The sequence below is a fragment of the Lasioglossum baleicum genome, chromosome 4 (assembly GCF_051020765.1).
Source record: "Lasioglossum baleicum chromosome 4, iyLasBale1, whole genome shotgun sequence".
Lineage (NCBI taxonomy): Eukaryota > Metazoa > Arthropoda > Insecta > Hymenoptera > Halictidae > Lasioglossum > Lasioglossum baleicum.
Genome location: NC_134932.1, coordinates 8,902,273 through 8,924,042, shown reverse-complemented (window position 1 = coordinate 8,924,042; position 21,770 = coordinate 8,902,273). Strand labels below are relative to the sequence as shown.

At 38.7% G+C, this 21,770-nt stretch overlaps 4 protein-coding genes and 1 long non-coding RNA gene across 7 annotated transcripts; 1 reads left to right on the top strand and 4 right to left on the bottom strand.

The window, feature by feature from the left end:
• Nucleotides 1-2,109: 2,109 nt before the first annotated feature.
• On the bottom strand, nucleotides 2,110-4,633 carry LOC143208180 (uncharacterized). The gene is made up of 3 exons (XM_076422341.1): nucleotides 4,315-4,633; nucleotides 3,141-3,263; nucleotides 2,110-3,068 (listed from the first exon to the last, which is right to left on the bottom strand). Exons 1-3 carry the CDS (start codon nucleotides 4,473-4,475, stop codon nucleotides 2,891-2,893), a joined length of 462 nt encoding a protein of 153 aa, XP_076278456.1. The 5' UTR covers nucleotides 4,476-4,633; the 3' UTR covers nucleotides 2,110-2,890.
• Nucleotides 4,634-4,913: 280 nt separating this feature from the next.
• Nucleotides 4,914-9,122, bottom strand: LOC143208177 (putative pyruvate dehydrogenase E1 component subunit alpha, mitochondrial). Of its 2 annotated transcripts, XM_076422334.1 has the most exons (7): nucleotides 8,902-9,122; nucleotides 8,713-8,730; nucleotides 7,314-7,550; nucleotides 7,019-7,237; nucleotides 6,708-6,956; nucleotides 5,966-6,214; nucleotides 4,914-5,511 (listed from the first exon to the last, which is right to left on the bottom strand). In XM_076422334.1, the coding sequence occupies exons 1-7, from the start codon at nucleotides 8,953-8,955 to the stop codon at nucleotides 5,326-5,328; spliced, it is 1,212 nt and encodes a 403-aa protein (XP_076278449.1). In that variant the 5' UTR covers nucleotides 8,956-9,122; the 3' UTR covers nucleotides 4,914-5,325. The 2 variants fall into 2 exon arrangements, with proteins under 2 accessions (XP_076278449.1, XP_076278450.1); XM_076422335.1 differs by lacking the exon at nucleotides 8,713-8,730.
• LOC143208184 (uncharacterized) lies at nucleotides 8,621-13,866 on the top strand. The gene is made up of 3 exons (XR_013008858.1): nucleotides 8,621-9,404; nucleotides 10,589-10,966; nucleotides 11,566-13,866. It is a non-coding gene; the product is annotated as an uncharacterized LOC143208184 (long non-coding RNA).
• On the bottom strand, nucleotides 10,229-13,818 carry Mah (solute carrier family member mahogany). Its single transcript, XM_076422331.1, has 8 exons — nucleotides 13,670-13,818; nucleotides 12,713-12,833; nucleotides 12,512-12,624; nucleotides 12,301-12,433; nucleotides 12,000-12,134; nucleotides 11,820-11,929; nucleotides 11,538-11,744; nucleotides 10,229-10,935 (listed from the first exon to the last, which is right to left on the bottom strand). The coding sequence occupies exons 1-8, from the start codon at nucleotides 13,803-13,805 to the stop codon at nucleotides 10,229-10,231; spliced, it is 1,662 nt and encodes a 553-aa protein (XP_076278446.1). The 5' UTR covers nucleotides 13,806-13,818.
• Rpii215 (RNA polymerase II subunit RpII215) lies at nucleotides 13,831-21,743 on the bottom strand. 2 transcript variants are annotated; one of them, XM_076422321.1, is made up of 10 exons: nucleotides 21,543-21,743; nucleotides 20,626-20,895; nucleotides 17,893-20,554; nucleotides 17,540-17,745; nucleotides 16,790-17,449; nucleotides 16,298-16,686; nucleotides 16,092-16,210; nucleotides 15,821-16,009; nucleotides 14,561-15,705; nucleotides 13,831-14,374 (listed from the first exon to the last, which is right to left on the bottom strand). In XM_076422321.1, exons 1-9 carry the CDS (start codon nucleotides 21,618-21,620, stop codon nucleotides 14,564-14,566), a joined length of 5,715 nt encoding a protein of 1,904 aa, XP_076278436.1. In that variant the 5' UTR covers nucleotides 21,621-21,743; the 3' UTR covers nucleotides 13,831-14,374; nucleotides 14,561-14,563. The 2 variants fall into 2 exon arrangements, with proteins under 2 accessions (XP_076278436.1, XP_076278435.1); XM_076422320.1 differs by having other exon boundaries at nucleotides 13,831-15,705; nucleotides 21,543-21,742.
• Nucleotides 21,744-21,770: the final 27 nt, after the last annotated feature.

Here is a 21,770-nt window from a genome sequence, read left to right as displayed (position 1 = left end):
CTCTAATAGTTTCATCGAAATCGGTCGACATTGCAATGAACTACAAATGTGGAAAACATTGCAGTTTTTCACGATTTTCGTTTGTCGTTTTCCACCGCATCAACCGCCTTCGATGGAACTTTCGCAATGTGTATAATGGACGCAGATCTACAAAACGTATTTTTTAACTTTTCAATATCGCCCCACACAAAAAAGTTGTGAAATGCAAGTTTTAGTATTTTCTCTACAATTCCGACCAATAGCAATTTCTGAAAAAATTTCTATTCGAACTAATTGCTCTAACATCTGAGAAAAGTTCAAATCGTATAATCAAATATTCAAAAAGTTATTGTTTTTTGAGGGGATGCGAATATTAATTAGTAGGAATCACTGTAATTCTCAAATAATTATTTCCCGATTTCGACCGAGTCTCAAATATCAGAAATGTTTGGCTGTCTCGCACCGTTTGAAAATAATACTCTCGCTCAGCGTGTTATTATTATTATTATACTTTTAAAAAAAAGGAAAAACAAACTGAATGTGAAAGAATCGTGTGAGGAAAAAACTGTAACTATTTTTAAGGCGGTATACACAATGTGATGCGATTCACGGCGACAACGTGCAATCGTGTTAATTATTCGTTTTTTTAAGTAATATAGACTGTATGGTGTAGCCATGTTGATTACTATCTTTTATACTGTAATTAGGAACATGTATCTTAATTGTTTCTACGGACATTTAAATACAAGCACGTATAATATGCATATTGCATGATAGTGTAATAGAATGAAACGTATATAGTTTACAATCATCGAGTGTTAAAGTCTTTCCTTTTCGGGAAGATCGCGTACACGGTTATTTCGAGAGGGGGGGGGGCGGGCTGCAGTGAAATTTCAGAAATGATAACGCGCTTTGATCAAATTTTTAACAAATTTAGATATTTACAAATTGTATGCATCAGGGGTGGGCGGGTACAAGAAAATTTGGGTTCGGGTCGGGACGCGAAAATTTTTACTGTACGGAGTAGGGCTGTTACTTTCACTCGAAGGTCGAAGATTTTTCAGCTTCGAAGCTTCGATTTCAGAAACTTCGAAGGTGATGAGAATCAAATTTTCGAAGCTTCGATTTCTAAAACTTCGAAAGTGATCGTAGGAGACCCGGAAATTTTGTTCGAAGATCCGAACGTCATAGATTTTCAGGTCCCGACCGGAGGCTCGGGTACCCGCCCATCCCTAGTATGCATACGTGTGCCCCGTTTCCTTGTGAAATAATGGCTTACGTGTCATTCGGAATGATAATACGTACGTTGTTATTTGTTATTGGAACGGAGACAATGGAAGCCAGGTGAAAACATGCGAAACTACATTCTACAGATGTTTTCAACTCCGTTTGTATCGTATTCGCCATCTCGAGTTCGTATACAAATCGCGCGCTCAAAGCGCGTCTAGTACATACAAACATATTTTAATAAACATAAACATAAAACATATTTTTCCAATCCAAAGAATCAATTTATAAATATAAATTGTATTTTTCAACATAAGCGAATCATGATACAGCAATAGCATGTACATATATACATATATATATATATATATATATACACATATATATATATACAAAATAATAAATAAAAAACAGTATTTAATACCGATCGACGAATTTTCTGTTTCAAAATCAACAAAGATACTGTTATTCTGTGCCTGTCTGATACATTCCTTATATTATTTATTAATCGAGAAAATCTTCATTGTTTCATTTATGTTACGCATAATTCATTTATCATTTCTTATATTATCATTACATTTCGAACTTGTAGAATTGCACAAATGTATAAGTTACTGGATCGAGACCTCTGTATGTGGTGAATGCTTATTGTTGCATCTTTATTATTTATTATCATTCTTTCACACTTTATTGTGCGAGTACTATTATCCGCAGTATGTCTGATTTGTATGTAAATACATTTTATTCGTAAGCAAATAATGTCTGCACATGCTATCGAAACAGTTCTATTTTGTCTATTGCGGAACTTTAGTAATAAAATGAAAACTTTTAGTAACGAAACAATCAAAAACCCTTCCTTTTGTTTTCTTTTTTTACTTGTAGGCAGACAGATAGATGTATCACTTCCAGTTTAATAATAGAGTTTATTATACACGTGATACAATCTTATCCAGTTGCAGTGCACTCGCGTGCATTCATAAAATCGCACAACATTGATTCCATTAAAATTAATTCTTACAAACGAAGTATGTTAATGCTCGGACAATAAATTAATTTTCGTAATTATATTCACACAAAAAAGAATTGTAGAACTCAATTTCCGTTTGTAATATAAAATCTTTGAATTTTTCTTTTCCTTCTAGTGGATTAGTCATTAAGACTGCAAAAGAAACTTGCACACCTCTAGTACAATTATTATTGCTAATTCATTATTTAGAGGAACATGCAGTATGCTCCGGCTCTCATTTTTTCCATATTTTTGGTATAAGTTACAACTCCATATACATTTATGGTAACACTAATGTATTATGTGAGGTATGTTTTGTGTCTGAAGAAATCTTTTTTTTCATTGTTTATATGTCTCACATAAAATACAATAACATTGTTTCAACCTTTACATTACTCGCCCTCTGTGCATCTTTCGATCCATCAACAAGGACAAAAACGAAATACCTTGTAATTATGTTTAACACAACTGGGGGGGCCTATAGAAGTTGGCCATTTATATAGCGTAGACCATACAAAATGTACAAATTTGTAGACATTTAAAAACTCTGCACGACAATGATTTCTTTTTTTGTTCCAATACTCTTGGTTCCAATCTACTACTGCATATATTATTTCAAATTTTAGTTTGAAGGCATTTAACACATATTGATGTTGCGATTGTAAAATATCTATCAATCTACTTCTTCTGTGTTTGTTCGTCAACGAAGGCTAGATAATTGGAACCAACACTAATGAATACAAGACCAGAAGCAATACCAGCTATTGTGCACAAAGCAGGATTAGGTGGTACAATAGATCGCAATACTGCCCATACCAGAACCGATCCGAAACTCAGCAATACAGCACCAGCAGCGCTATCAACAAAACAGATCGTTGAATGATTCGTTTAAAAAATTTCCTGTTCCTTCGAACGATTAAAAGCTTACCTATATGCAATTCTTGTGATCTGAGGAGCATTTTTCATGTGTTCACGAGTATATATATATGAACCAGTGCCGACGAGAGCACTACCCAATAAAAAATTTGTGATGTCTCTCTTTGGAAATACTCTACAAATACACAGAAGTAACAACACCAGTACAGACATTAAAAATACAAATATAAATTATGTTTTTTATTTTACAGGAAAATTCAAACGAGCACGAACACAAAACCTACTCAAGTTCCACATTTTTGTTGTACAAAAGCTACAATTATTAACGCACGTGTGGCTTATCAGTAAACAGTGGATTTGATGCATTTACAAACATCAAAAACATTAAAAGAATTTCAAAATATTGTTATATCATTTTCAACCTGTTAAACATATTAATAGACTTTGGATCTTTATGCAAAATAAAAGTGTTCTGTATTGATTGTGGGAAGCAGAAGCAAAGCAAAAATTGATTTCATCCCCTAACGACCTTGTTATATTAAAAACAATATTACAATGTTCTCGAATTCTTCCAATCTTTAACAGTTTTATGTTTTACCCAACCAAATTTTTCATAAATGCATAAAGGAAGAAAATCAATTTCTATTTCACTCCAGTTTGTTGCGAATCAGGTAAAATCTTTTTATTTTGCATAAAAATCTGCTACCTCCTTGTCAGGTTCAACGTGACGGATCATTAGTTGTCACGAGTCCTGTGCAAATATAATCAACAAATACAAATTGTTTTACTTTACAGGCAAATTCTAAAAGGAGTACAAACATCAAACATACTCAAGTTCCACATTTTTCGTGAACAAAAAATTTGTACGTTGAGAGATATAAACCGAGGGAACAAAGGTTAGCTGACTATTACGTTACATAAAGAATTATCAAAATTTTTCGCATAAAAAAGCTACGATTATCCCACGTGTTGCTTATCAGGTTGAATGCGACGAATTTATTAGTTGTCACGAGTCATTGACAAATTATCTGATTGAACGGAGTCGTTCTTAATCGGTAAAATATGAAATAGTAAAAACGAATGGAAATTTTGTGAATTATTCGGAGAATTTATTGCCGGATATATGTTCGGCTAGAGATTACGTAACATTCAACGTCGAATAATAATTGAAAACGTAACGAGAGAGGTTATTGGTTCTGGATACAATGAAATCCTGGTTGTCTTACCTGACGACAAGACTCGGATTCATCACATTTACCGACAATGCGGTGTACGAAGCAACACCGAAAGCCGGAACGTAGAATTTCACGAGACTACATTTCGTGATCGGCTTCAAGCCGAGTTTCTGCAAGATTGTGCCGGCTTTCTCGCTTCCTGCCGCAGCCATTATTCGTTTCGTCTGTCTTCTCTGAACTCGTTCCCGTGAATGAGCCTAGCTTCGAAAATATATTCGTGCTAGAAACTCGATGAATTAACTATGTACAGGGATGTTTACGCCAGTTTACGTGAATCCCACCAAATCCCACTGATCTGATGGTGCCAAATGCTCGATAGAGACAAGGACAGAAAATTGGATTGTTACAATGTGTTCCTAAACACACCAGGCACCACGAGAAGCGTGTTCGAAAATTACGAATCGTGGGAATCGCGAATAAACACGCACGAGTTATAAATAAATGATTTTTATTATTTCAAATGGAATCTAATCTGTTTTACATATTCATCATTTCTTCTACTATAAAAGAAATTCCTTATTTCGATGGTTCTATCTAATAATAAGCACGTATGACGCAATCAGGATAAAGAGAAATAAACAATTGAGATATTACCCTTTGAATCGTCGTCCGATACCGTTTACTGTTTTTCGATTCACAGTTGTAAGCGTATTATGTACATAGAAGCTTGCCGGATACAATGTGGCAGTGAATATCTCATTATGTACGAATGTACCGTACGGTACACTCTATTTTATATATCTATAAATAAAATAAATATATATATCGCGTGTATATCGTATATATACAACTGAACCGTTAAGTGGTAAACGAAGTTCTCCAAGGATCTTCTATTTGTTTCGTCTAAATTTCGGTGGTTTCTCCCCCGGGGAAACTTATGTTTTCTTTTTTTTTGTTGTTTTTCTTTGTACAAACTATGAATTTTTACGTTGGCAGGTATTGTTTTCATTAACAAGATTTAATACGATTTAATTCGGTGAACATCCGTCCGCGTGAATTCGTTTAAGCGTTGACTGCGGGTCCTAGCCTTGTGTGCGTCAGAGGGTTGAATGGAGTTATATTGCGGATTTCTTTTTCTTTGCAATCGGTATAAATGTCGGCGGTGAGCTCGCTCACAGGAATTTCGGTATCCGCCTTGGCAGCTTTCACAGCACTGTCTACTTGTTTCTTGATTTCATTCTCCATTGCCTGTGGAAGAACAATTTTGTAGATAATGTCGCGACAGTTAACCAAAAAAATTCTGTATCGAGGAATATATCGGGTTGACAATAAAGTAATTTCGGTATTTTAAGGGGGTTTCAAGGATTGCGATAATGCAAAGACGGGGTTTTTCAGTAATCAAAAGCGCTAGATAAAAGATCAATCTAGGCCGCAGTCGCCCCTAAAAATCCTATTTTTACGTTTACGAGACGTAATTTGCACTATTTGGAAGCATAAAGTTGCGACAGCTGAATGATGCCGAATAACGTAAATTACGCCTCGCAAACGTAAAAATGGGACTTTTGAGAGCGACCACTGAAAACCCCCATCTTTGCATTATCGAGAAATGAGAAGGCGCATCCTTGCAATCCTGGAAAGACGAGTCTACCCCTTGAAAAATATCGAAATTACTTTCTCGCCAATCTAACAGAAAAGAACATACTTTAATTTCATCTTGAGTGATGAGATTAGCGTTCAAGACTCGTTCTTTGAAACCAGTAATGGGATCTCGAGTTTGTCTGACTTCCTGGATCTCCTCTCTTGTACGGTAGCTAGTACCAGGATCAGACATACTGTGACCGCTGTACCTGTACGTCACAGTTTCAAGAACGATAGGTCCTTTGCCGGATGTGCAATGATTCACGGCGAACCTTGTAGCTTCTCTAACGGCTAACACATCCATACCATCCACCTGATAATATACTCAAACATTTTAGTTTCTTCTTTAATAATCTTAGTTAATGATTATTATTAGACAGCGGATCTTTACGGAAAATAAAAATTTTCTACCTGATTTTCAATCAACTGGAGCGAGATAGAATTTTCATTTCTTTCTTAATATAGAATGGTAATTATTTTCACGGCGCTCAGGTTCGATCAATTTCTACACTAAATGAATATAGCTAAGAGAGGCATGAAACGTTATGATTCGGGTTTGAACCAGATAACGCTTAAGTGTAGAAATTGATCGAACCTGAGCGCCGTGAAAATAATTACCATTCTTTCAAATAGTACGATCGTGAAAATACCTCCTTTATCTTTCTTAATATGTTTAACAGGTCGAAAATAATATAACAGCGTTTTTAAATTCTAATTTTTTTTCACTGTGTCGAATTACACCTACTCATTTTTGTTATAAACGCATAAAATCCGCTGTCTAATAATTATTTATCCAAGAAACGAACCCAAATTCCAGGAACGTAATCTCCTCTTGTGTAATAGTCTGTGCTAGCAGAAGCACGGTCGACGCTAGTACCCATACCGTATCCATTGTTCTCACAGACGAAGATACAGGGAACATCCCATAATTTAGCCATATTGTATACTTCGAATACCTGTCCTTGATTAGCTGCACCATCGCCGTACAATGCAACGCATACACCTCCTGTGTTCATGTATTTTTGAGCAAGAGCAATTCCAACTCCTAATGGCACCTGTGTATTTTATATGTCTGTGATATGCAAGCAGTTGATATGCAAACATTTGTAATACTCACTTGAGCACCGACAATGCCATTTCCACCGTAGAAGTTTTTACAGTACATGTGCATGGAACCACCTTTACCTTTCGCATTGCCTCCTTTCCTACCAGTTAATTCGGCTAGAACACCGAATGGTTCAACCCCCATTAAGTAAGTCCATCCATGAGCACGGTAAGCTGTGATCACAGCATCTTGCTCTCTAAGAGCAGCTTTAATACCAACTGCACAGGCTTCCTATGGAAGGAACATAGATCTTGTGTTACTAGGGTTTTCCTGAATGATTATGTGTTGCAACGATAATTATTCTTACTTGGCCAGAATACAGATGGCAGAAACCTCTGACAATCTTTTCTTTGTAAAGATTTCCCGCAGATGTTTCCATACGACGAACCGTGTGCAACTTTCTGTACATATCTAAGGCATCCTCCCTAGTTAGTTTGACTTGAGTGGAGGGTCCGCTGTCCAGTTTATGCAATCGGAAAGGTTTCGTTTCAAATGTAGCTTCTGTGGCATAATTGTTCTTCTTATTGAAGAAAAAGGATACCACCTGGAAACATATGAAAACATCGTTATTCCCTCCATCCGATTCTGCGAGCTGTAGCACATCGCATACAGTAACTCATAATTAGACAGTGGATTTGATGCATTTATGACAAAAACGAGTAGGTGTAATTTAAAGCAATAAAAACATTAGAAGAATTTTAAAATACTGTTATATTATTTTTGACTTATTAAACATATTAAGAAAGAAAATAAATGTCTATTTCACTCCAGATTGTAGCAATTCAGGTGGAAAATTTTTATCTTGCATAAAGATCCGCTGTCTACTCATAATTGAGGAATTAGTAAGAGAAACAATTTATACAAATACCTGAATAAACTTACATTTTATGTACTACCTCGAACTTAGACTAAGTACAGGAATATAGTGGAGCGGCGAGGTGAGCGTAGCGTTCTATGCTCTCGTCACCGCTTCACTATAAGCATTTAATTATGTACGTTTGTTTGATTTTGCAGTGTTGTTCACCTCGCTGTTATCCTCAATCTTTACCGCTCCGCTATACCTGTACCCTAACTTCTAAATCGACCAACACTAAATAGCTGCTTTCTTTATAAATGCCTGAGTTTACGTAAAAATAAAAAGATGCAACATAAAACTAGTGTACACAGACTGAACGTAACACTTTGAAGCTAAACTTTGGCAGTGCAATGAAGGTCAGGGCTTGAAAACAGTTATGAAGGACCGATACTCTACATAACTATTATAGGATGTTATTTTTTCAGTCCTATCTCGGTTCTTATATATTGGTCCTATATTGGTTCTAAATTCTAAGATGCTAGTCTCTTTGCCACCGTTTCCAAAGCATCGGCTGGTCGACAAGGCTATTCCGACTCTCTAGCAAAAAGATATTAGAAACGTTATAGGACTAACAAAATAATGATCCGAGAACCGACATGAGGATCGATATCCAATCTGTGCAGGATTGTAATTGAAACCGATATCAAACAAAATTTCAGTACTTCATAACAGTTATTTAGAGTATCGGTCCTTTGTAACTATTTCAATCAAGCCCGAAATGTAACAGTTTCAAACAGTTTTTTTCGGGCCTGTTTCAAACCCTGATGAAGATTAAGCAAAGTAGTTATAGAAGAGTTGAGCACGGCGTGAGGAGGTCGGTGATAACAAAGAAATCTTAGGAGATAATTACCTCGTTCCAGCTCCCGAACTGGCGAGACACCAGGTGATATAAAAAAAGAAAGATCAAACGATCAATCGCAAGGTTTCAGAAAAATGATCGTACGATTAGAAAATTATAATAGGACCCTGATATGGAACGTGTTGGCAAGTAACTAAATAGCTAGAGGTCATTCGTAGATCGTGAAATTTGTGTACTTACGTTGCGTTTTGACGTTTGCACGCCGATATTTCTGATGCAGGTTGGAATCATCATCGATAGGTCTGTTATTCGACTGTGATCGGAACCCAAAGAACGATCGAGGAATGGAATTAAAACTTAACAGACAAAATGGATCCGAAGGGGACGGCTCATTCGTTTGGCGCGGACAGTATCGTAAGATCTGGCTCGTAAACGTCACAGGTTGGTTCGTATCCCCTCCACTAGAATTGTTAGAAAAAATGTTGGATGATGTGACGTAATATGTCGTTCATTTGGGGAGAAGAGAAGGAGTAAATACACGGAGCGAAAAGAAATACTAAAATATAAACACGTGTTCGATTATTAAAATGCGATAATTAAATATGAATTGTAGCAGACGTCTAATGTATAATAACATCCACGAATACAATGAATATGGATAAAATTGGAGATCAAAATTTATTCCACCGTTCACACGATGAACGTTGATCGATGAATTTATTTTTCGAAACACGAAAGTTAGTGTAGGTACATATATACACTTTTGGAAAGAATATTTCAAGGTAACCTTCGCGGTTAAGAATAGTTAATCGAATCAGCTGATTCTAGCAATGCTCGATACGTTCGAACACGTGCGTACTCGTGTTACGAAACGATTAAACCTATATAGTTACGTATGCAATATTCATGTATGGAAAAGTGTACCATCGTTGGCGCAATTTGTTCAATATAATGAGACAAATCTATAAAATAATATAGATGTATCTAATTTGTCGATTTTTGTTCGATAAAAATTCGAAAACCCACGTGTTTATCGAAAGGCGCGAATTTTTATTATTACGATGGTGCCACCTAGCTGATAATTCTAGAAACATAGAATCCGCTAGAAAAAATTCGAATTGAATTTTTCAAAAGGATAGGGAATCGAAGAAGTATATATTTTACTGTTAAAATGTGACTGAATTTTATTAAAAAACGTGAAATACGATTCGTGTTGGTTGGAAGAACGCTCGCAAGCAGCTAGTGAGATAAATATTGTAATGTTATGTCTTATCAAAAATTATTCACCGAACCTTCAGGCGATAACGTGTTCAATTGTAAAATGTCCTATTGTGCACACTCCATAAATATAGTAATATTTTTCTTGATTGATTATGAGTAGACTCTGGATCTTTATGCAAAAGGACACAGGAGCCAAATATAAATTTATATTTCTTACTAATAATTTTAATATAGTGAAAATAATATATTAATACTTTTAAAGTCTTTTAATCTTTTCACTGTTTCAAATTGCACGCACTCATTTTTGTCGTAAATGCATAAAATCCGGAGTATGATTATGAGATAGTTATGTCGATGAACGAATTTGGAAGGCTGTGACATTCACGATACATGGCGGTGTGAATTGTACGAAACGAATTGTATTTTTTACATTAATGTACGTCGAGGAAATAGTCACCGCAATGCCGAACAAAACGATTAAATAACCGAACCAATCGTGCCATCTTCGAACAGTGCAGTTCAGAATTGATTTCCGTATCGGTTGATCGGAAGTAACTCTTCTGTGCATTCTATAAGGGCAACTGGCATCTATGAATATTGGTTCGCCATCATGGTTCCTCGTTGTCATTAAATATTGTTCACTGGTTTCCCCAGTGTCAACAACATCGTCTTCATAATCCACGATTTCGTCGTATTCATCTTCCAGCTCGTCGTAATAAACGTACGAATAACGATGGTATTCATTCTTCGGCACACCTAGGACACCATAATATATTGATCTGGAATGGACCCTTGGATCCGTTGAAATGCCTCCTCCCACGCTTCTACGTCTTTGGGAACCAGAATATACTTCCGGAGTTGGTACGCGCATTGACCTCCTTTTTAAGGCCATAATTCTTGTATATACCAATGGAGGAAGCACAAAAACTAATGGACCTGTTAGAGATCCTCCAATCAGTGCCATTACAACGTCGAATCTTGGCACAGACTCTCCTACAGCCACTCCAAGGAAGATGATGGCTGACCTTATGGCACACCGTTTCCATCCAAATGCTATGCAAAAGGAAACATGTTGTAATTAGAGGTGTGCGAGAACCCGAATATGCTGAGAAAAATTCTCTTGTTATGATAGTTATGATTAGACTGCGGATCTTTATGCATTTATGACTTCTGAAAATTTTCAGAAAATGCCAGAATATTTACTTCGACAGAATCTAGTCAAATTTTGATGTATTTCAGATCTACAAACGCTACTGCCACTGAAAATAATATTTTATTTGGTTCCCCTTCTTTTAAATATCGTCTTGAAAAATTGCAATTTGCATAAACTTCTGCTCTTCATGCAAAATAAACATGTTCTATTTGAATCGGAACAAACTGAAGTGAATTAGAAATTTATTTTCCTTCTTAATGTGATTAATAGATTGAAAATAATACAGGGTGGTCCACCAAAATGTAGCCACCTAAATATCTCCTTTATTTGTGATGACTAGATGGATCTCTATGCGAAATAAAAATATTCTGCATTGATTGTGGGATGCAGGAATAAAATAAAAATTGATTTCATCCCTTAATGACTTCGTTACTATTACTGTTTTACATTTCACCCAACTAATTTCTTCATAAATGCATAAAGAATATTTTCAATTTCTTACTTGGATGAATGTTCCACTGATCTTCCAGATCCTGGAAGAGAGCTGAGTGGCCTAAAGCACTTGAAAGGCAGAGTTGCAGAGAGGCAAGTAGAATGGCTGCGCTCATAGTGAAATTTCCTGGAATGACTTGTAAAACATTGGCTGCTGTAATACCACCATATTTCCAGACAACTAAACTGGTTGTGACAGCAAATAGTGAACCACTTACTACAATAAATAACATTGGTTATATAGAAGTAAATTGGAGCAAATCATATACAGATGAAGGATGAATACTTTTACCGAAAAAAGAAATTAGAACGGCCTTGTTGATGTCCTGAGGACGACGCATATCCACTTGCACAGTCATTAATGTAGGATGCACATCAAACTGGAAGGCCAGCATTCCATAACTAAAATATATATGCAGAATGGATAGTATTAAATTTTGGGAATACAATCAACACTTTTATGTAATCTTACCCAGAAATAAATTTATCCCAGGAAGGAGAAGTAGACACTGGTAATGTGTTCAGTTCTCGATCGTCGGTAATTATACACGACCATATTAATACCGCTGTCAACACAACCGCAGTGCATGAAAATACTGCCAATAATCTGAAAATCATTTATACAGTGTACCTTGAATTTTGAAAGTAGTTAAAACTCAGCGAAAATACAGAATTTACATGTCTTATGCATACAAGATTTTGCATCGAATTCTAATTGTATTTTTTCAAACACATGTAATATAAATGTTACTGAAATTGTTAGGATGAGTTACTTCATATCGCGTGGACTTCCAAGCCACATAATTGGACACAAAAGTACACCCACAACCAGAAGCCAATAGCAGAAAGATAGATCGAATTGTTGCCCTGATATTTTCTGGCCAAACAATTGTAAATTTTGCGAAGCTGAAATTTATCAGTCATTTATGATTAATATATGCATAATGAATTATAATATTAGCAGAAAATATAATAAGAACGTACCAACCAATAAGTTAGGTATACTACAACAAAACACAGTAAGATCTAGAATTATAGTGACCAGGGTTTTTGCACGAGGACCTAAGGTCAATTCGGTTACAGCAGCAAGGGGGTGCCTGAAAAAATTAGATTAATATTAAAGAACTAATAATTAATAAGTATTTCTAAAATTGTGGTATCTTTCAAATAATATAATAGTCTTACCGACTTTTCCGCGAAATTTGCGGATTCAGAGTAGTAGCAATTATCCATGATTTCCCGAGGAGAACTGCAGTATAAATTTGCAAGCCGAATACAACGAGAACAAGAGGAATTCCGTACAATCCTAAAATCACACAGCATCAATATTTACATTTTCCGCGTCTCTGTAAGAAAGATCTTCAACGATTAAACTAAAAAATTAGGTTGATACAATACAAGATTTTTTAACAATTTAACCAACTTTATTTTCTTCAAATAATCAACTCTCTCTCTCTCTCTCTTTCTCACGATTATTCGCGCACTCATCGCACAAACTTTCTTTGCAATAATCACTCAGGATACAATTTCAATAATATAAATCGTTTCAATTTAAATAAAATATTTTCTGAAACAATGTTACACTATACTTACAATCGACTGTGTGTGTGTGTGGGTGTGTATGTATATATAATATATATTTTTATATATTAATATGATAGTTTATAAAACTAATCCGTTAGACGATGTACAGTGACTCTCACTAATATTCGCACACTCTTAAAAAAGACGATAACTTTTTAAAAATAGAACCATACGATTTGTGAACAAATTTTTCAATTCGTAGATCTGTATCAGTTAAACACATTCCGAAAATTTCATCAAAATCGGTCGACGTTGCGATGAGCGTTTAAAGATCATAAAAATTGCAGTTTTTCACGATTTTCGGCTTCTAACTGCAATAAACCTTACATGCAGTAACTTTAAAAAGTGATTGTTATTTTGAGAGCGTCCGAAAAATGAATGGGACTCGCTGTATGCCGTGGTGCATGTTACAAAACATGGTCCTACGCTAGCTTATTAAATTTATTCACAAAAGTCTCGCGGTGTTTTCTTAAAAGTGTCATTGTCGTCGAGTATCAATGAGTTTTGTATTGGTGATCGGGCGTTGCGGTAAACGCAAAATAGGCAAAGAAAACTTACCGCATTCGACGATCGCGCGCGGCAACGCAATGATTGGAAAGACGCCGAATATGTCGATGACACATAACGTGGCAAACAGAAGCGACAAGTTCGAATTGGCCTCTCTGAGAAGCAAGGGTAGCCTCTCGCGATTCATTTCGTAGAGTAATTCGTACTGTCTGACATCGACGCGGAACTCGAACCGGTTTTCACGTTGCGGTTTAAAAGTATCCACGCAAACTGTAACTCGATATTATATCGAACGGCTCGCGCAGACACAAGGTGAGCGCAAGGAAGACCCACAAAAGTTGTCTAGTATGTATCTTCTCCTTACACACGTAGCTACCGTTCGTTCTCACGAACTTGATACGAGCAGACCTTCCATTCATCGGCCTGGTAATTGAACAAATAAAAAAGTATTCTCAATGAACGACGAACGTGTCTTATCAAAATGTAGAAAAGAGACTATGCTAAGTCTCGCAGGATACTTTGGACTTGAGGACGCAGAGCTTCTTCTGTGTACATATTATTTCAACTTCATTTATAATCTTCTTCATTTAAATCTATTTCACTTGTTCAAATTGCTACGTGCCCTTGAATCCATAGTATTCTGCAAGAATACACATGACTCTCCATCATCATGGTTCCTATTCCTATACCCGTGCTCATCCCGAGCACTTGATCCCCTCCTCTCCTCGGCGTAACCAAAATGAAATCTCGCTCGATCTACAATCGTATAGGTGACAAATTACAAGAATCGTATAAATTGTGCATATAGGCTTATACACTAGATATATATTTACGGACTTAGAAAAATTAGAATCGTAACAGCGGTAATTACAGTTTATCGCGCTTATATCTACTCCATAATGAGTGTACAGTGATAAACAGTCGTACAGATATGCGTAATACCTCTTAATCATCTGTTTCGTAAGCTGGCGACGCCGGGGAATAGGTTGGACTCGTCGGTGAGTATCCTGGCACCGGTGGTGAGTACGTTGGACTGGTTGGTGAGTAACTTGGACTGGTTGGCGTGTATGTCGGGCTGGTAGGTGAGTACTTCGTGCTCGAGGGCGAGTACTGAGGACTCGTTGGCGAGTACGTTGGACTGGTTGGGGAGTAGTTCGGACTGCTGGGCGAATATCGTGTGCTTCCGGAAGCTGTGTGTTGCGGCGAGCTCGGCGAGTACGACGGACTCGTCGGCGAGTATGTTGGACTCGTGGGCGAGTACGTTGGACTCGCTGGCGTGTACTGCGGTGAGGTTCCAGCAAATGAAGGCGACGTGGGCGAGTAACTTGGGCTCGTCGGCGAATATTTGGGACTGCTCGGCGAATAGCTTGGGCTAGCAGGCGAATATTGTGGAGAACTTGGCGAGTAGCTTGGACTCGTAGGAGAATATGACGGAGACGCTGGCGTGTAGTTCGGCGAACTAGGAGAATAGCTCGGGCTGGTCGGCGAGTAACTCGGACTCGTCGGCGAGTAGCTCGGACTCGTTGGCGAGTAGCTAGGAGACGTTGGCGAATAGCTTGGACTTGTTGGTGAATAACTAGGGCTTGTCGGCGAATAACTGGGACTCGTCGGCGAGTAACTTGGACTCGTTGGCGAATAACTTGGGCTCGTCGGTGAATAACTCGGCGATGTTGGCGAGTAACTCGGTGACGTGGGTGAATAGCTGGGACTGGTCGGTGAGTAGCTTGGACTGGTCGGCGAATAGCTTGGACTGGTCGGTGAGTAACTAGGCGACGTTGGGGAATAACTTGGACTAGTTGGCGAGTAGTTTGGACTCGTTGGCGAATAAGTAGGACTCGTTGGTGAGTAATTGGGACTCGATGGAGTCATGCTCGGTGATGTTGGTAAGTAGGCTGGAGACGTAGGCGAATAACTGGGCGATGCTCCTCCTGCAGGTGACATTGGGTACGGACTCATACTGGGTCCTGGACTTCCTGGACTACCAGGTTGTGGTGAGTACGCAGAGTAAGCTGGTGAAAGTCCTGATGCGTCCGACGCTCCCGATGGCGAGAAGCATGCACCTCCGGGTGTCATACCGCTTCCCAATGCTAAAAATTGCATTTGTTATGAACATATTAATTAAGGATCTTGATATAAATTGTCTGTATTATTTTCAAGCTATTTTCAATCTAGTTATTAGTACAATTAGTGTAATGTTCGTACCAGGCGACATGCTTGATGCACCGTAGCCTGGAGTAGCGCCCATCCAAGGTGTCATTTGAGGACTCATACTCGGCGTGGCAACACTGCCGAAGAACATTCCAGCGGTTCCCATTACGCCAGCTCCTACTGCCATCGGTATTTCAATGCCAGCTTTACATTTCTCAGCGTCCAGCAGTAAATCGAAACATCCTGGAGAATTCAATAAAACGTATTAATTCAGAACAATAAAAAAATTTAGCAACTAAACATGTATATTATATAAAAGCAATACCTGTTCCTATACGCGGAAGTTGTCCCATTATAATGTTCTCTGATACTCCTCTCATAGGATCGACTTCTGCGTGAGACGCTGCGTCTAGTAAAACGTCTACCGTCTCTTCGAAAGAGCATCTAAAAAGAAGAATAAATTCATGCGTAATACTACGACACTCGGACTTTTCATAATGAATCACAGAACATGTTTCGTTCATAACCTACCTCATAAGAGCACCAGTGTCTTGCCTATTAATTCCGTGACGAGTGATAGCCATCAAGTGTCCCTTAGCGGTCATAACGTCGCAAAGCAAAGCAAGATGACGATAATTTACGTAAAGACCGTAGAACTGCAACACAGCGTTCATTTCCTTCTCCACTGATTTTCGCACAGCCTCTATACCCAGCACTTGGAATATCTCGCAAATGTCGTTACTGAATGTCCTAACCGGGTCCACATCCCTTTCGCTCAATACTTTCATCAAACTTGTTCCGTCCGTTTCCAATAACCATTCCGCAATTGCTTTAAACTCTCCGGTGTCAGTTATTACGATACGTTTCTTCGAATCGGTTTGTGGTAAATGCATGTACACTTTCCCTATCGCCTCAATACCCTGGAAAAAGAGATATTCAAATCACAAATTATGTTCTTCCAATCTTAACACTAGGTTTACTAGTGCCGGTAGACTTTATTATATGAAATTGAATCAAACATACTTGCAAAGTCATGTCGCTAAGCATATTCGCTTCAATACACCGGAGGAACATGTCATCCTCCATTTTATCTACAGTCTCCTCCTCCGTGTCTCCTGTGAACTTATCGTCGCTGTTCATTATCCTAATTCGTAAGACCAACTTCTCAGCATTGTCGTCGTTGAATATACAATTCAAGTCATCGCCAAAGCCAGCGTTAATTTTCTCCGCTATTTGCTCCATAGTTAATTTCTTATCAGTCATTCTCTTTCGATCCAATTCGATACGAAGCAACCACGGCGATATTTTAGTCGGATCGAAATCGGGCATCTCGTAGTAGACATTTACGAATTCCTGATCTTCCGCGATCACAGTGTTCTGTGGATCTGGATCGTAGTAGATCGCTGTGTTTGCTGTGACTTTTCTTAGTGTAGTGTGCTCTAGACGACAAAGAACGTTCTTCGCTTTTTCTGCGTCTCTCGCGGCAGCTCCGATCAAGAACACAGTTAGCGAAGGAGCCTTCGGCTTCTTACTAATGTTGATAATTTCCTTTAGCCTGGGTACACCAAGGGTTACGTTTTTCGATGACACACCAGCAAAGTGGAAAGTGTTCAGTGTCATCTGAGTAGCCGGTTCACCGAGCGACTGAGCGGCTAAGGCACCTACCATCTCGCCAGGTGATACCTGAAGATACATTTTTGTCAGTATACCATTGTTCATAAATATTTAAATTGCAAACATCCTATACACAATTGTGTATCGTCCAATGTGTACCTGTGCTTGCTGGAATCTCGTTTCAATCTCTCCGATAAGCCACTCGAAGGCTTCAGTGGACAGCCTGAATTCTTCTGAAACGCATTTTGTACATAAAGTAGACCTCACTAAACATTGGAACAACAGTGTAGCGTTTTCGTTCGCTTGTTTGCTGAGCCTATCGTCGCCGGCCACGATGATACACTTCTCTAGGAGATCCTTCACGCCTGTGAATCAGAATTTTGAATATATATTTTGTTAAGTTAGATATTTGCCAAGACATTCAATACAAGGCGTGTTAACACTAGAAGATAGTACAAAACAACTTTCATAAAAGCCCTACATATTACTCATAGAAATATTCGCTCACGCACCTTGTATGACTTTCATAGGACTGAGATCAGTGGGCGCTCGCTTGTTTATGTGGAAAATCTTCTGCACGTTCCAGATCATTCTTTGCAAATTACAAGGCAGTACCACCTTCGATTCGCCGCTACGGAAGATCTCTCTGAGCACACCACGATCTTTATTCAATTGTTCCCATTCTCTTTCCAGTTCAGAGATCACTTCGCCGGATCCCATCATCTCCCTGACTATCTCTTCACTGAAAATACGACGCAAATATCGTTCGTTGGTTGGATCGAATTTAAACTTCTTCTCAAATGATTTATTGCTCAATTTAATAGTCGGTAAGTTTTGGAATTCCACAGTTTCACCGCATAAACCGTCTTCGCCGTATCGCAACTGAATCAGTTGTCCTACTGAGTTCCTTACTGTTCCATCGTAGTGCACCATTACAGACTCCATAGCCTTTATCAGACGACGCTGAATGTATCCAGTTTCTGCAGTCTTTACAGCGGTATCGATAAGACCCTCTCGACCTCCCATAGCGTGGAAATAAAATTCAGACGGCGTCAAACCGGCTAGATACGAGTTCTCAACGAATCCTCTGGACTCGGGACCGTAATCGTCCTTGATGAAATGTGGCAAGGTTCTCTTTCGGAAGCCAAAGGGAATTCGTTTACCTTCAACGTTTTGCTGACCCACGCAAGCAATAACTTGGGAGATGTTAATATTGGATCCCTTCGAACCTGATACCACCATAGCCTTTAAATTATTGTATTCAGTCAAGGATTTCTTCGCAGAACCACCAGTTTTGTCACGAGCGTCGTTCAAAATCCTGTTTACTTGATTCTCGAAAGTCTGCCTCAAAGTATTACCAGGAGACGGCTCCAGCTCCATGTTGTGAGCTTTCTGAATCACCTCTATGACATCCTCTTTGGCTTTCTTGATCGCTTTCTGGATCTCGAGATAGGTCTGGGGATCGGCAATAGTGTCTCCGATACCGATAGAGTGACCTTCCAGCAACAACCAATTATTAATCACAGTCTGAATGTTTCCGTAGAACCGTCCGCAAACTTCGTGACCCAGCTCCAACATACAAATGTGAAGTAGAGACCCGGCAGATGTACCCAGAGTCTTTTTACAAAGAATACCCATGACAAGCTCTCCGTGCTCTACCATGACTTTGGTGTCACCGGGAGAAATCCATTTGTACGGACCATCATCTTCCTCATCCGGATGTGTGCTGTGAGTTCTGATCATGTTCACATTACCCGGTATGATCAACGAGAAAATTTGCTTGCCAGTCCACAATGGTTTCGGTTTCAATATACAGGGCTGTGGCATTTTGCCGTCCCAACTCGGCAAGAACATAAGAATGTTCATCATTTGCTCTTTCTCTATGAACACGTCTCTTTTCGTCATTTTCCTTACAGCCGTGAGAGTATCCTGCACAATACCCATGACCGGCTTGTTGGCCTGCGGTGTAATTATTTGTCGAGGGGTCACATGAATGTTTTCCACTTCCGCACGAGTCTCCATCGACTGTGGTACGTGCAAATTCATCTCGTCTCCGTCAAAATCAGCGTTGTAGGGTGACGTACAACTAAGGTTCATACGGAATGTACTCCAAGGCAAAACTTTTACTCTGTGCCCCATCATACTCATTTTATGTAGCGTCGGCTGACGATTAAAGATCACCAAGTCGCCGTCGCGAATGTGACGCTCTACTCTGTAGCCGCACTGTAAATGCAGATCGGACGGTTTCGGATGAAATCGTAGATCTATCCTCTCGCCGTTATCTCTGACGATATACTTCGCTCCTGGATACTGGGAGTTACCACGTCGAACCAGTTCCTGCATTTTATCGATATTGAAAGGCGTTACGATCTCTGGGAATGTTAAGTTCTGCGCGATACTTCGCGGCACACCGACTTGGTCGATCCGCAAGTTAGGGTCCGGTGTGATGACGGTACGCGCCGAGAAGTCGACACGTTTACCCATCAAGTTTCCTCGAATTCTACCTTCCTTCCCTTTCAGTCTAGACTTAATTGCCTTCAACGGTTTCCCTGATTTCTGCATTGCCCTAGGCATCCCAGGCATATCGTTGTCGACTAGCGTCGCTACATGAAATTGTAACATCTTTATATTTTCGGATATAACGTGCGCTGCTGCTCCGGCTTGCTCGTTCCTGATTAATTCATTGTTTGCCTTTATAATATCCGCTAGCTTATGTGTTAAATCGTCTTGATTCTTCGCCGAGCCGTACATAATAACTGCTGGTCTCACCGACAAAGGTGGAACTGGTAAAACTGTTACCACCATCCAATCCGGTCTAGCAAACTTCGGATCCATACCAAGAATAAATGACTCTTCGTCTGTAATGTGCTTCAATATCTCCCACGCTCTTTCCGCTGTGAGCGCAATTTTCTTTTCTTGAGAATCTTCATTTACGTGTTTCCATTCTGCTGTAACATCTAAGCCTGATCTTCTCAGATTTGGCTGGTATCTACCACAACCTCCGTGACCTGGTTTTCTTTCCGCAGGTTGCTGCTCTGGATTTTCTTTGTTGATATCCATTTCGTCGCCACCCTCGCAGATATTCTTACTCTTACATAGATCGTAAACGAATGTAAGTCTTTTACGCGGTTGACCCTTTGTTTTCATGACAATTTCTTTGATCTTTGGATTATGCTGTGTTGAGAAAAATAGCGTTACAATAAAGAAACCTAAGATCGAGAGATGTATTTAGAATTGATACTTACTGGACTGACAAGCAATTTCGAGCAATAAAAACAAACACATCTCAATATTTTGATTGTTTTTGTTATAAAACCAACGTGAAAGACCGGTTTGGCCAAATCGATGTGACCGAAATGCCCAGGACATTCTGTCATGTTACCGGCACATGTCTGACACCGTGAGTTCCTATCAATAACACCTTGCCTCGGGTCCATAAGTCCACCCAGCTTGGGCCTACCGCCCTCCATAGTTTCTGGAAAACGAATGCCGCCATCTGTGACGGACATCCGACGCTACACAAAACATTTCACAGCATTACATTCAGCAGACAACTTTATATTATAAATTGATGTTTTGTCTAACTACATTGAATAAATATTTTTGCTCAGTAATAATAATATAACTAAACACTGTAAAACTATAGTAACAGTTTTGAAATATTTGAATGTTTCCAAGTATTAGCAATTCTGAAATGGGTATGTAATATAAAAGGGAATAATAGGACATTGATAGAAGTAAAGAAATACAACTGTCTATGTGTCGTTGTAGATCAGCAACATCTTCTTTTATTATTAGAATTGTATGTGGATTATACAAAAAACATATGTAAGTAGATCCAAATGTTCCACCTTCTTTACACGATCATCAGAAATTTCAACACAAATAAATGTATTATACACGATATTCACATTAAACGAATAATTGTGAGATAAGTGGTTTTTTATTGGAGATGTCTTCTAACATTGAATTTTTTCATAAATATCAGAGGCCAACACTAATAAGAGTACCCATCAAAAGAACACGCGCGTCTGTTTGTAACATCTTATGCATTCCCGCACGATAAGGTATCATAAAATGTCGACTCATGATGAAATAGTGTCGTAAACCGTGATAAAAATTATGCCATACGTGTTCACTCGTTTACAAATAACGAACTTACTATTTCATCGGGAGAAAGAATGCCAAATTGGACCCTTTTTACGGTTCGCAGAGGCGCTTTGGAGTCGGACGTGGCCATTTTGCAACGAGCTCACACTGCTTCTCCCGCGGCCTTCTGCGTCGCGACTCCCTCTAACCGTTCTTCCCCGTTGCAGGCATCTCCCTCCCTGATCAGTTCGTTCGTTGCTAACTACGGTTCTACCTTTTAATTTGATCTCGCGTTCCTAAA

What these genes read in the sequence shown, in the direction of transcription:
- LOC143208177 (XM_076422334.1), bottom strand. Translation starts at nt 8,955, where the DNA reads ATGATGATTCCAACCTGCATCAGAAATATCGGCGTGCAAACGTCAAAA. An exon ending in GCCATCTGTATTCTGGCCAA is followed by an intron (nt 7,238 to 7,313) that starts GTAAGAATAATT and finishes TTCCTTCCATAG; the next exon opens with GAAGCCTGTGCAGTTGGTAT. An exon ending in TCACTCAAGATGAAATTAAA is followed by an intron (nt 5,512 to 5,965) that starts GTATGTTCTTTT and finishes GTTCTTCCACAG; the next exon opens with GCAATGGAGAATGAAATCAA.
- LOC143208180 (XM_076422341.1), bottom strand. Translation starts at nt 4,475, where the DNA reads ATGGCTGCGGCAGGAAGCGAGAAAGCCGGCACAATCTTGCAGAAACTC. An exon ending in AATCCGAGTCTTGTCGTCAG is followed by an intron (nt 3,264 to 4,314) that starts GTAAGACAACCA and finishes GTGTATTTGTAG; the next exon opens with AGTATTTCCAAAGAGAGACA. An exon ending in ATCACAAGAATTGCATATAG is followed by an intron (nt 3,069 to 3,140) that starts GTAAGCTTTTAA and finishes TTTTGTTGATAG; the next exon opens with CGCTGCTGGTGCTGTATTGC.
- Mah (XM_076422331.1), bottom strand. Translation starts at nt 13,805, where the DNA reads ATGAATCGCGAGAGGCTACCCTTGCTTCTCAGAGAGGCCAATTCGAAC. An exon ending in GCGCGCGATCGTCGAATGCG is followed by an intron (nt 12,834 to 13,669) that starts GTAAGTTTTCTT and finishes GTGTGATTTTAG; the next exon opens with GATTGTACGGAATTCCTCTT. An exon ending in TGGGATAAATTTATTTCTGG is followed by an intron (nt 11,930 to 11,999) that starts GTAAGATTACAT and finishes TATATATTTTAG; the next exon opens with TTATGGAATGCTGGCCTTCC.
- Rpii215 (XM_076422321.1), bottom strand. Translation starts at nt 21,620, where the DNA reads ATGGCCACGTCCGACTCCAAAGCGCCTCTGCGAACCGTAAAAAGGGTC. An exon ending in TTAGCGACATGACTTTGCAA is followed by an intron (nt 16,687 to 16,789) that starts GTATGTTTGATT and finishes CTCTTTTTCCAG; the next exon opens with GGTATTGAGGCGATAGGGAA. An exon ending in TGCATCAAGCATGTCGCCTG is followed by an intron (nt 15,706 to 15,820) that starts GTACGAACATTA and finishes TGCAATTTTTAG; the next exon opens with CATTGGGAAGCGGTATGACA.